Raw genomic sequence first — 12367 nt, 5'->3', positions numbered from 1 at the left:
AAGAAAGGAGGAAGAAAGGAGGAGGGTTGTTTTTGGGAACATCTAGAAATGTTAATTTTGCCTAAGCAGTACCCTGTAACATATACCCTTTGTCTTGAATTCCTCCTGAAAGACAGCAGAACACTCCCTGTATTTTCAGCATCTTAGCTGTATTTCTGTGCGATGTCACTATTGTGTTGCTCAGTTCTCTGTGCTGGAGATGAAGCTGTACCTGAAGACCTTCACTGCAAAGATCTCCCTGCTTAAATCATTCTGTGGAACTGTGCTTTTTGGTCCTACTATCAGATATAAGGTCACCAGGGAAGCTGCTCTAACATAAGGAAGCAAAGCCCTGCTTTTACCAAGGTGGCCACCTGCACACAGCAACAAAGCACAAAACAAAGTAAGGCAAGTTATTCACAAGGAAGAGATCAGCTGCAGGGAGACTGCCGACAATACTGGCAACAACCCAAATTCCAAGAAAGTTGGGAGTGAACGCTGTGTAAAATATACATAAAAAAAAAAAAAAAAAAAAACACAACACACATAATGAAAGGATTTGTAAATCTCAAACTCCATATTTTGTTCACAATAGAAAACAAATCTAAATATTTTTAGACTGAGAAAGAATACCATTTTTAGAAAAAATAAGGTCATTTTGGAATTGATGGCAGAAACTCATCTCAAAAAAGTTGGGACAAAAAAAAAAAAAAAAAAAAAAAAAATAGATGGAGCTGGAAGAACATTTTGCAACCAATTAGGTTAATTGGCAACAGATCAGCAACATGACTGAGTATAAGCCCTGGTTCACGGTCTGTACATAGTTCTTTGTGACATCCAAAAATGCAAACCTCTATCGTGCAAAGAAGCCATATCTGTACGTGATCCAGATACGCTGCCGTCTTCTCTGGGCCAAAGCTCATTTACGGCCTGTTGAAAAGTGGAAAACTGTTCTGTGGTCAAACAAATCAAAATGTGCCATTTTTGGTAACCATGGGCACTACGTCCTCTGGACTACAGAGGAGAGGGACCTTCTGGTTTGTCATCAGCGCTCAGTTCAAAAGTCTGCATCTCTCAACGGAAGTGCATTGGTGTGTATGGAATGGGTAGCTTGCATATCTGGAAAGGCATCATCAATGCAGAAATATACTGTAAATCCAGGTTTTAGAGCAGCATATGCTCCCATTCATACGATGTGTTTTTCAGGGAAGGCCTTGCATAATTTAACATGACAATGCTAAACCACATACTGCATCGTGGCAACAGCATGGCTTCATAGTAGAAGAGTCCAGGTACTTAACTGGCCTGCCTGCAGCCCAGACCTTTCACCACTGGATAATGTTTGTTGCATCTTGAAACAAAAATAAATACGACAAAAAAAAAAAAAAACCACACACACACACACACACACACACACACACACACACACACACACACACACACCTGTTAAGCAGTTAGAATTCCATATATTAGACAAGAATGGGACAACATTCCTCTCCCAAAAATCCAGAGACTGGTCTCCTCAGTTCCCAGACATTTACAGAGTGTAAAAAGAAATGGGGATGCTAAACGGTGGTACACAATGTCCCTGCCCCAACTTTGAGATACGTTGCTGCCATCAATTTAGATACGACCTTTTTTTTTTTTCTTAAAATGGTTCATTTTCTCAGTTTAAACATTTGATGTTTTCTATGGTGAATAAAATATGGGTTTACCCATACCTTGACCCTAATATAAAAAAAGAGGACTTATATCAATTCTCTACAAACAATTGAGTGTTAAACCTGATGCTGGACCACCATCATATGTTGCTAAATGGAAACAGGATTTGGGGCGCACATTTGATATTGCAAATTGGTCTGGTATTTGGGCCGCTACCAAATCTTCGACTAATGCTCTAGCAGTAGAAACAAAATTAGAAGGTCCTTGCCCGCCGGTACCTAGTTCTGGGTAGGATTGCAAAATACTTTCCCTCTTATTCAGTGGCAAGCTTTCGTGCCTGTTCAGACCTAGGCACACACCTTCATGTGTGGTGGGACTGCCCTGTAGCCCAAAACTTCTGGAAAGCAATCCTTGCAATGGCTTCAAAAGCTCCCGAGACCATACAGCCAGATCCAACAACGGCTCTTCTAAACCTAAAACCCAAGTTAACCCAAAATCAATTTGATCTGTTACAGCTGATAAACAAACCATTGCTAAGGCATGGAAATCCCCATCCTTGGTTGTGGCTGAAGCTAAACATATGATCAATAAGGCTCTTATTCATGATAAGATGGAAGCCACTGAAAATAAGATTTGCGAATTTGAGAAAGTTTGGTGGCCTTAGGTTAAGCATTGCTTACCCCCACACTTCGACGACACTGTATTAATGCCTTAGTAAGCTCTCATGCTTTTCTCGAGAATTGGAACTGCACTACCTCCCTGTGAGTTACGGCATCTCCCTCTTTCATTTGTTCCTTTGCCTTTTCACTCCTAACTTTCCAGGCAGGGATATTTTTTGGGTTATATTGGTAAAATGATCCATCCGTTCTATACCCGCCCCCATCTCCTCTTTCTTTCTTTCTCCTTTGCTCTCCCTTCTCTAACCTTCTTGGTTTTCATACCTATTGCCATCTTTGTTACATACACTGACTTTTACTATGTTTGATTGCAATCACTTAAGTCAGCTTCTCTAGTGTATATTTAAAAAAGGTACCAACTTTGTAGTACTAGTCAGCTGACTTTACCAACCAGCACTTGCCTGTTTCCTGCTTGTAACTGTTACTTTAAGAGTGGTTGCCCAAATCACTGTCTTGTATACACATGTACTTGGTTTCTTTTTCTCTCTCTTTTTTTTTCTCTGACTGTTTCTAGGTCTTATGTCAAAATCTTTGACAAGAAGAAAATATGGGTTTATAAGATTTGCAAATCATTGCATTTTGTTTTGTAGATTTTACGCAGCATCCCAACATTTTTGGAATTTGGGTTGTAGTCCTTTGTCCTCTGCCTGCCTTTTTTGATCCCAGGTTCTGCAGTTCAAGTCCTCTTTAAGTACCCTTTGTAAATGTACCTTAGGCCCGGTATAGCAAGGAATATCTGGATCAGGCTGTGAGTTGGAGACTCTGCAGTTTGAGGGCCCAGGGTTGTTGTAGACATCTCCATTGCGCTGTCTGCCTTTGGAGTGCATCTTGCCATGCTTCCTGCTATATGTTTCCACAGCTGGGTCAGAATCCTGGAACAGAAATACAGATGTGAATATAAATATGGCAAAGCAGTATAAACATGTACAGCTGTATGCATTTCAAAGAGAGACAGACAGCACCCCAGGAACTTCACTTGCCACCTTTCCCCACCCAAGATCATGAGAAGAAGGAAAAATGTATTTAAATAATAAAAAAGGAAAAACGAAATTCTCTATGGGATTTAGGTCAGGTGAGTTTGCTGGCCAATCAAGCACAGTGATACCATGATCATTAAACCAGGTATTGGTACTTTTTGCAAAGTGGGCAGGTGCCAAGTCCTGCTGGAAAATGAATTCAGCATCTCCATAAAGCTGGTCAGCAGAGGGAAGCATGACGTGCTCTAGAATTTCCTGCTAGAGGGCTGCACTGACTTTGCTTGTTACTTCATGTAACCAACTATTAAAATCGCTATATGGACTACAGAGCCGCTGACTTTGGACTTGATAAAACCCAGTGGACCAACGGCAGCAGATGACATGGCTCCCCAAATCATCACTGACTGTGGAAACTTCACACTAGACCTCATGAAACTTGGATTCTGTACCTCTCCACTCTTCCTCCAGACTTTGGAACCTTGATTTCCAAATGAAATTCAAAATTTACTATTACCCGAAAAGACTACTTCGGACCATTGAGCAACAGTCCAGTCATTTTTCTCTTTAGCCCAGGTAAGACACTTCTGAGGTTGTATCTGGTTCAGGAGTGGCTTGACACAAGGAATGCGACAGTTGTAGCCCATGTCCTGGATATGTCTGTGTGGTGGCTCTTGAAGCACTGACACCAGCCATAGTCCACTCCTTATGAATCTCCCCCAAATTCTTGAATGGCCTTTGCTTCACAATCCTCTCAAAGCTGTGGTTATCCCTGTTGCTTGTGCACCTTTTGCTACCAAACTTTTTTCTTCCACTCAACTTTCCATTAATATGCTTGGATACAGCACTCTGAACAGCCAGCTTCTTTAGCAATGACCATTTGTGACTTGCCCTCCTTGTGGAGGGTGACAATGACTTTCTTCGACAACTGTCAAGTCAGCAGTCTTCCCCATGATTGTGTAACCTACTGAACCAGACTGAGAGACCATTTAAAAGGCTCAGGAAACCTTTACAGGGTTTTTTGAGTTAATTTGCTGATTAGTGTGTGACACCACGAGCCTACAATATTGAACTTTCACAATATTCTAATTTTCTGAGATACTGAATTTTACTAGCTGTAAGCCATAATCAAAATTAAAAGAAAAAAAAAAATGCTTGAAATATATATATATGTGTGTAATGAAGCTATATAATATATGGAGTTGCACTTTTTGAATTGAATTACTGAAAAAAAAAAAAATAAAGTACTTTTTGATATTCTAATTTTTTGAGATGCACCTGTATAAACTTGATCAGAGTCGGTATCAATTAAAATCTACTGCTCCCTTTACCCATCACTCATTCTGGTACACATTTGCTAGAGACCTTCATTGCTCCCTTTCCACAACCTGAGGCTTTCCCTTATATAATCCATACCACCCTAAGACCTCTTTTACATGGGGCGGATTTGGTTTCGATCAGCAGGGGATCAGCTCAAAGAACCCCTGCGTTTGGAGAAGAGCGGGCGGATGACACATCCATGTCCACTCAGTTTTTACACCCAACTGCCCTCCGATCCGCCTAAACAGATGTGGATGGATCCCCTACTGCTTTTTTAGCAGGCTGGATTGGACCCAGAGGTAGGTGGGTATAAACGGACACAAGTCTGTTTACACAGGTCTGTCCAAAGGGATGCCTAGACCTTCCAATCAGGTCCGATAACCCGTGTGAAAGGGGCTTTAGCGTTATCCGTCCGCTCTGCAAGGGATCTGATTGGAATGGAATCTGCCCCGTGTGATAGGGACCTTAATCTTTTAATAGGCAAGAAAAACATATCTTCCTTGCTGCCATCCGCACCAAACACTGCTCACATCCAAAACATACTAAATCGCTGGCATCTATTCATTTCTTAATTGCATTTTTTTCATTGCACTCGACTCCTCTTTTGCCACAGGCAAACATTGTGTGACTGATTTTGTTTCTTTGTTGCGCCTATTGCTATGCACTTACAAAATCTTACACTTCTTACAAAATCAATAAAATATATCTATGTGAAAATCACAAGGCAGGCAAACATTAATCTCATTATACTTAGACCCTGTCCTGCCGTGGTAACCTGAATGGTATTTTGGAATACTCTGGAGGGATTTTACATCACCTAAAAAATGTGGCCTACGGTTTCATTTGAGCCAGACATGCCTTTGTAAAAACGTTAAACCGAGCCTAAAGCGCCACCTGCTGGCCCAAAAGCACAACGCAAAATATTAAAACAGGCTCCGTTTCAAATATAGGCGACTATACAAAGTAAAACAAAAAAGGATTTTTAATATCTTTAGTAGGGACATGTACAAAACCACTAAACATTCCCCTTACGTGTCTGCGCGGGCAGCTGAGCCATCACGTACTCTCTTGGAAAATGTACCAATTCAGCATGAAAATTAGCACAAAGCTGCATAAGCATCCTCTTACTTGTGTCTGTACGATGTATAAAGAACTTACAAGAATATGAACATGCTTGTAGTGACCGTATCTCCGTACCTCATTGCTCTCAACTGAGGCCTCACTACTCACACCAGTGTTTAGAGACACACCTTCACTGCTACTGCTCCGTGTTCTACCGGCACATCCCTCTTCTGAAAAACACAATATCGTCATAAGATTAACATTGACCCATCATTAAATAAAAAAATTAAAGCAATTGTAAAGTCTCTTTTTTTTTTTAAATAACAAACATGTTATACCTCCTCTGTGCAGCTGGTTTTGCACAGAGCAGCCTGGATCCTCCTCTTCTCGGGTCCTTCTTCGTTGCTCCTGGCCCCTACCTCCTGTCGAGTGCCCCCACAGCAAGCAGCTTGCTATGGGGGCACCGGAGCCCAGCTGCAGCTCTGTATATTCATTCACAGAGCTGCAGTTCAGCCCCACCCTCTCTCTCCTGATTGGCTGACTGGCAGCCGTGGGAGCCAATGGCACTGCTGCTGTGTCTCAGCCGATCAGGAAGGAGAGTCCCGGATGGCCAAGGGACATCGTGGAGAGAGATGGGGCTCAGGTAAGTATTGGGGGGGCTGCTACACACAGAAGGCTTTTTATCTTAATGCATTAGGATAAAAAACCTTCTGCCTTTACAACTCATTTAAACTGTGTGCCAATAAACAGAGCAAACGCCAGCCTTAATACATAGTTACATAGTAGGTGAGGTCGAAAAAGACACAAGTCCAACCTATGTGTGTGATTATATGTCAGTATTACATTGTATATCCCTGTATGTTGTGGTCGTTCAGGTGCTTATTCAATAGTTTCTTGAAACAAATCGATGCTCCCCGTTGAGACCACCACCTGTGGATGGAAATTCCACATCCTTGCCGCTCTTACTGTAAAGAACCCTCTACATAGTTTAAGGTTAAACGTTTTCTTCTAATTTTAATGAGTGGCCGCGTGTCTTGCAAAACTCCATTCCGCGAAAAAGTTTTATCCCTATTGTAGGGTCACCGGTACAGTATTTGTAAATTGAAATCATATCCCCTCTCAAGCGTCTCTTCTCCAGAGAGAATAAGTTCAGTGCTCGCAACCTTTCCTCATAACTAATATCCTCCAGACCCTTTATTAGCTTTGTTGCCCTTCTTTGTACTCGCTCCATTTCCAGTACATCCTTCCTGAGGACTGGTGCCCAGAACTGGACAGCATACTCCAGGTGCGGCCAGACCAGAGTCTTGTACTAAATACAGTTTCGTGGGTTTTTTTTTTCCAAATGGCAAACATATATACAGTAAATCCTTGGATTGCGAGTAACTTGGTCTGCGAGTGTTTCACAAGACAAGCAAATTTTATTTATAAATCTTAACTTGATAAACGAGCGAGGTCTTGCAATACAAGTAGGGTCACATTCCATTTTAGTCAATGAGAGATTTCTTAATAAGCACTACTGAAGTAACTTTGACTTTAGAATCGTTTTCTGTACTACTTCAAGGCAGCTTCTATCCAACTTGTGCTCATAGACTTTAAAAGGAGGGTTTGTGGGAAAAAAAAAAAAAAAAAAAATTTGCTTATGCTCAAAAGAAGCTTGAAGCAGCTCAATAAAAAACGTGCACAAGAGCACCAAAAAGCACAAGCTTCTTCAGGCTGAAAAAAAAAAAAAAAAAAAAAAAAAAAAAAAAAAAAAAAAGCTCAAATGCCTGTAAAAAGTAGCTTTTTTTAGCTGCATTGGGCTGGAGCCCTAAGTCGGAGCCTCATCTTAATTGATGTGATGTGATTTAGATCCGACATTACAGAAAGATTACTCAGGCATTCCCTGAAGTTGCCTCAAAGTCACATTGTTATAATCTTTTTTATATGAATTATAGACTGAAGGACTTATGAATAAATGGTTGTAGATTTTCTATTTATTGCTTATGGGGAAATTCGCTTTGATAAACGAGTGACAAAAACAAGATTTACTCTGGTTATATTTATTGGCCAAGATTTTATTAGGTTTTTCAAAGTTGTGTAAGATGGTAAAAACGCTGCACACAAAAAGAGCACATTGGATATCATAAGAAATTAAAAGCAATTGAAAAAAGTAGGCTAGGCTATTTCGTTTTTGGCATCAATGTAGTCAGTAGAGCAGTAATTTACTGGTTTTGTCTGGTCAGGGTGTCCTAGATTGGGTGTTTGATTCCTCTCACCTGCTGCTGGAAGAAGCTTTCAGAATATAGGGCAGGGAGAGTCAAATGACCAGCATGAAAATATACCATGCCCTAACCAATAACCTGGAAGGAAGCATCCAAAATGTGGCTGGGGAAGTGATAAATGTTTGGGAGGCCTTTCCAGGAGTGTTTCCTCTCCAGGGACGGTTCCAGTTTTCCTGAGGCTGATGTGCCTGGGAGATAGGAATTGCTCTGGGTCCCGACACGAGCAAAAGCTTCGGGCCTGGAGGAGATTTTGCTGGAGGGCACAGTCCTGAAGTCCTGGTCTGGAGAAGGATCTTTTAACTTCCACTCTAAAGATCTACCTATGGATGCTGGGTGGCAGACAACTCCTGGGACATTGTGAGTAAGACCCGATTTGGGACTGTAGTGTGTGCCTGCTCCTGTAAGGATTTTCCATAAAGAAGCTTATCCTCCCAGTGACTGCCATTATCATTTTGACCCCGTGTATTCTGTGACCCCCCCCAAACCCCTCTTCTATTAAAGTTCAACTATAATAGTAAAGAGACATTCCCTAGACTGAGCCATTATGGTCGGTGTGTGAGATGGCTTGTGACTGGCGGCCTCTGTACTGGCAAAGGGAACCTGGGCATATTCTCAGCGGCCCCTCTGGGGGTGAGCATTATATATAGCCCTGTCTTACATAATGAACACAATCAGGTGAAAGTGTCAAATTCAAATCAAAAAAGTAAATTTAGGTAAACAGTACAACAGCTAAAATTCGTGATTATCTAAATTATAGTCGTTTTCCTTCCATCTTAAACCGTCTGCATCAGGACCCACCTTTACTGCTCCCGTTGCTCTCCACATCGCAGTCATTGATGGGGGAGGTGACGTCCCGATAGCGCACATTGTCTGACCCCGCTGACTCATAATCAAGTTCAGTAAAAGTGACATAACCCTGAGGTGGGCCTGGTGCTGAAGAGTGCGGTACAAAAAAAAAAAAATTATATTATAATTTAATATATATATATTTTTTACACAGCCTCTAAAAGACACATGGGGTGAAACTAATACAATTTGGGGTCCAATTTCTGTCAATGCTGCATGACATTAAACACAATGACAATGTGATCATTTTAAAAGTAAAGAAAAATCAGTAATCAAAAGTAACCAAAACAGATATCAAAATAGAGTGATATATTGTTTCTTTACCAAGCAGAGATGAATTCTAGATATAAAATAAATGCACTTGCAAATACTGGAGATTATATATATATATATATATATACACATACACACACACACACACACACATATATACATACACACACACACACACACGGAAATTGTGTCCCCAGCTAGTTCTGTGCTTCCATATTTTAACCCCTATGCTGCTACATTACGCAGCAGTGACGTAGGAGGTTGAAGAACCACAGCATGTGTTGCAGGGACACAATTATCTGACATTCCTGGAAGAAAAGCTAAAGAAAAATGTGAAAACGCATTAGCAGGTGGTGTGCTCAAGAAGGCGTGGGTCAGAGAACCCTTTTTTGTTTTTTATAGGTTGGGCTACTTTTGAAGTACATTTTTCCTAAGCATTTTTGGCATGGGGGGGGGGGGAAGAGTCATCAAAGAGCCCAATTTGTTTTTCGTTCCCAGAGTCGTGTTTACATGTGTTGTATTTATATGCATTCGCACTATGAAAAAAAATGCAGCTCGCCATACTTTATTTTTACTGCACTGCAATGCAATGGTGTGAACTTTGCTCATTAGTTAACATTGGTTGTGGGCCATCTATGCAGTTGGCATGTTTCCAAAAACACATCCTATTGCATCTGGTGAAGGGGCCCTTAAAGAGGTTGTAAAAAAAAAATAATAAATAAATAATCCCCCCCCTCCCCCCCAAAAAAAACCCTGCAAGACAAAGGCATAATGAGCTAGTATGCATTGCATACCAGCCCATTATGAAATACTTACCTTAAAACAAAGCTATTGCAGCGGTCCCCGCACACCACTGTCATGGCCGACATCTTTCCTGAAGATTCTTCCGGGTTCGCGGCTCTGGCACTGCGATTGGCTGGCTCTGCGATGACGCCACTCCTGCTCATGTGCGCGGGAGCCGCCGTTCAAGGTGCTGGATGGGAAGGAACGGCACATGTGGGCTGTTCCTTCAGATCGCATGCGCCAGTGATGTCACTGGCTGCATGCACTGGAAATATCACCTAAACTGTACAGGTTTCAATACCTATAGGTAAACCTTACCTATAGGTAAAAGTTTGCAGAGAAAGTTTACTTCCACTTTAAGGTGCACTTTACTTTAAATTGCCCAAAAAGCAATGCATGTTACTTTAAGAACTGAAATGCAAAGGACCTTTTTAAACAAAGGTGTCACAGGTTTAGCAATACTGGAAGTAGTGAAGCACTGCTCTATAGAGAGACATCAGTGTCCTGGATTATGCCAAGCTTGTACCCAGCCTGTTTCTATTATCTACACACCATATCCAGGCCGGCCATGTGCACCTCCTCCGCCAGTTATCTTTGCCAAGGCTTGGGGCCCATCATGAATGCTGGGACCTTTGGTCTTCCTCTGTGGCCTTGGCCGGTAGGGGGTGGAAGAAGACTCATCAGATGAGCTGAGATCTTCTTGATGGGCTGAAAACATAGGAAATTTTAGTTAAAAAACAAAAATCGGATTTAAAAGCAGTTTTACCTGTAAAATACTTTTATATGCAACCAGTCCCAGCGCCTGTCACTGTCTCCTAAGCCCTACAGCGGGTTTTACCCTTAACAAATGTGCCTTTTTTGAAGCCGCTAATTGTTTTTTCCCCACTATGAGGTCTCAGTTCAGCCTCCTAAGATGCCTAATCTCCATCTGCCATTTGTGTACGCCCCCTCTTTCCATACAACAATACATGAAGGCCTTCTTGAGGAAGTGGTCACCAAGACAGGAAGTGAAAGGATTTCCCTTAACAGGAGTCCCAAACAGCAGTAAAAACCTTGCAGATGGTGTACACCATCATCACTCTATTAAAGACAAAAAAAAAAAAAAAAAAAAAAAAAAAAAGGGGGGGGGGGGGGGGTTTGGCTGAAATGCTCCCTTACAGACTCTTGCACTAAAAAAAAAACATTAATAAATGTGCCCCCTGCAAACGAGGAAGTAACACTCCCCTCCCTCTCACTCTGTTTGCAATGCCACAATAACAATGCAAAATCCCCTATTGAGGATTCTTCAGAATTTATTGGGGTCTCCCTGCTGCTCTATGGTTCCTCCCATTAACTCCAACATCACTACAGGATGAAGTAGTAATGTAGGGATTGGCAGAAGTAACCACAGCTGAATTCTGATCAGAGTTTCACGATTGGTTCTTAGCCTTAATTAGGATCCTAGCGGTCACGGACAGCCATCCCTGGCAGCTGTGCAAAGTGTCAGGTGCTAGATGGTAGTTTATTAATGCACACTTAGCATGGGACATTGATTCAGGAACATTAATATAGGGTCTTTTGGATATGATGGGTTAAGTGAATACACTTTTGGTAATAAAGTAGTGGGACGCCTGCCTTTACATGCACATGGACTTTAATGGCATCCCAGTCTTAGTCCATAGGGTTCAATATTGAGTTGGCCCACCCTTTGCAGCTAGAACAGTTTCAACTCTTCTGGGAAGGCCGTCCACAAGGTTTAGGAGTGTGTCTATGGGAATATTTGACCATTATTTCAGAAGCGCATTTGTGAGGTCAGGCACTAATGTTGGACGGACAAGTAAAAAAAGAGGGCGCACCAGCCTTGTGCATTATCCTTAGATGCTTTATTAAAAAACAAATAAAAACTACTCACAAGCATGTGAAAGTAAACCGCATGTTGGACGAGAAGGCCTGGCTCTAATTCATCGGGTTGAGGTCAGGACTCTGTGCAGGCCAGTCAAGTTCCTCCACCCCAACTTGCTAATCCATGTCTTTATGGACCTTGCTTTGAGCACTGGTCCAAATCATTTGGTGGAGGGAGGATTATGGTGTGGGGTTGTTTTACAGGGTTTGAGATTGGCCCCTTAGTTCCAGTGAAGGGAACTCTTAAGGCATCAGCATACCAAGACATTTTGGACAATGGGGATGGCCCCTTCCTGTTCCAACATGACTGCGCACCAGTGCACAAAGCAAGGTCCATAACGACATGGATGAGTTTGGGGTGGAGGAACTTGACTGGCCTGCACAAAGTTCTGACCTCAACCCGATATAACGTCTTTGGGATGAATTAGAGTACAGACTTTGAGCCAGGCCTTCTCATCCACATCAGCGCCTAACTTTACAAATGCGCTTCTGGAAGAATGGTCAAACATTCCCATAGACACACTTATAAACCTTGTGGACAGCCTTCCCAGAAGAGTTGAAGCTGTTATAGCTGCAAAGGGTGGGCCAAATTAAATATTGAACCCTATGGACTAAGACTGGGATGCCATTAAAGTTAATGTGCGTGTAA

The 12367-nt window shown here is 41.9% G+C and overlaps 1 protein-coding gene across 2 annotated transcripts in view; it reads right to left on the bottom strand.

Annotated features, from left to right (window-relative positions):
* Positions 1 to 12367, bottom strand: part of ANKS3 (ankyrin repeat and sterile alpha motif domain containing 3) — a 51954-nt gene that overhangs the window by 17231 nt on the left and 22356 nt on the right. Inside the window, exons 7-10 of one of the 2 annotated variants that reach the window (XM_073636565.1) lie at positions 10390 to 10545; positions 8734 to 8868; positions 5771 to 5904; positions 3029 to 3190 (exon numbers count right to left, since the gene is read on the bottom strand). In XM_073636565.1, the coding sequence (XP_073492666.1) occupies positions 3029 to 3190; positions 5771 to 5904; positions 8734 to 8868; positions 10390 to 10545 (587 nt within the window). The remainder of the gene's footprint in view (positions 1 to 3028; positions 3191 to 5770; positions 5905 to 8733; positions 8869 to 10389; positions 10546 to 12367) is intronic. The other variant, XM_073636566.1, reaches the window with a different exon arrangement.

The sequence above is a fragment of the Aquarana catesbeiana genome, linkage group LG06, assembly GCF_042186555.1.
Source record: "Aquarana catesbeiana isolate 2022-GZ linkage group LG06, ASM4218655v1, whole genome shotgun sequence".
NCBI lineage: Eukaryota > Metazoa > Chordata > Amphibia > Anura > Ranidae > Aquarana > Aquarana catesbeiana.
The sequence above is the reverse complement of the archived record's forward strand: the minus strand, read 5'-3'. Positions and strand labels throughout refer to the sequence as shown.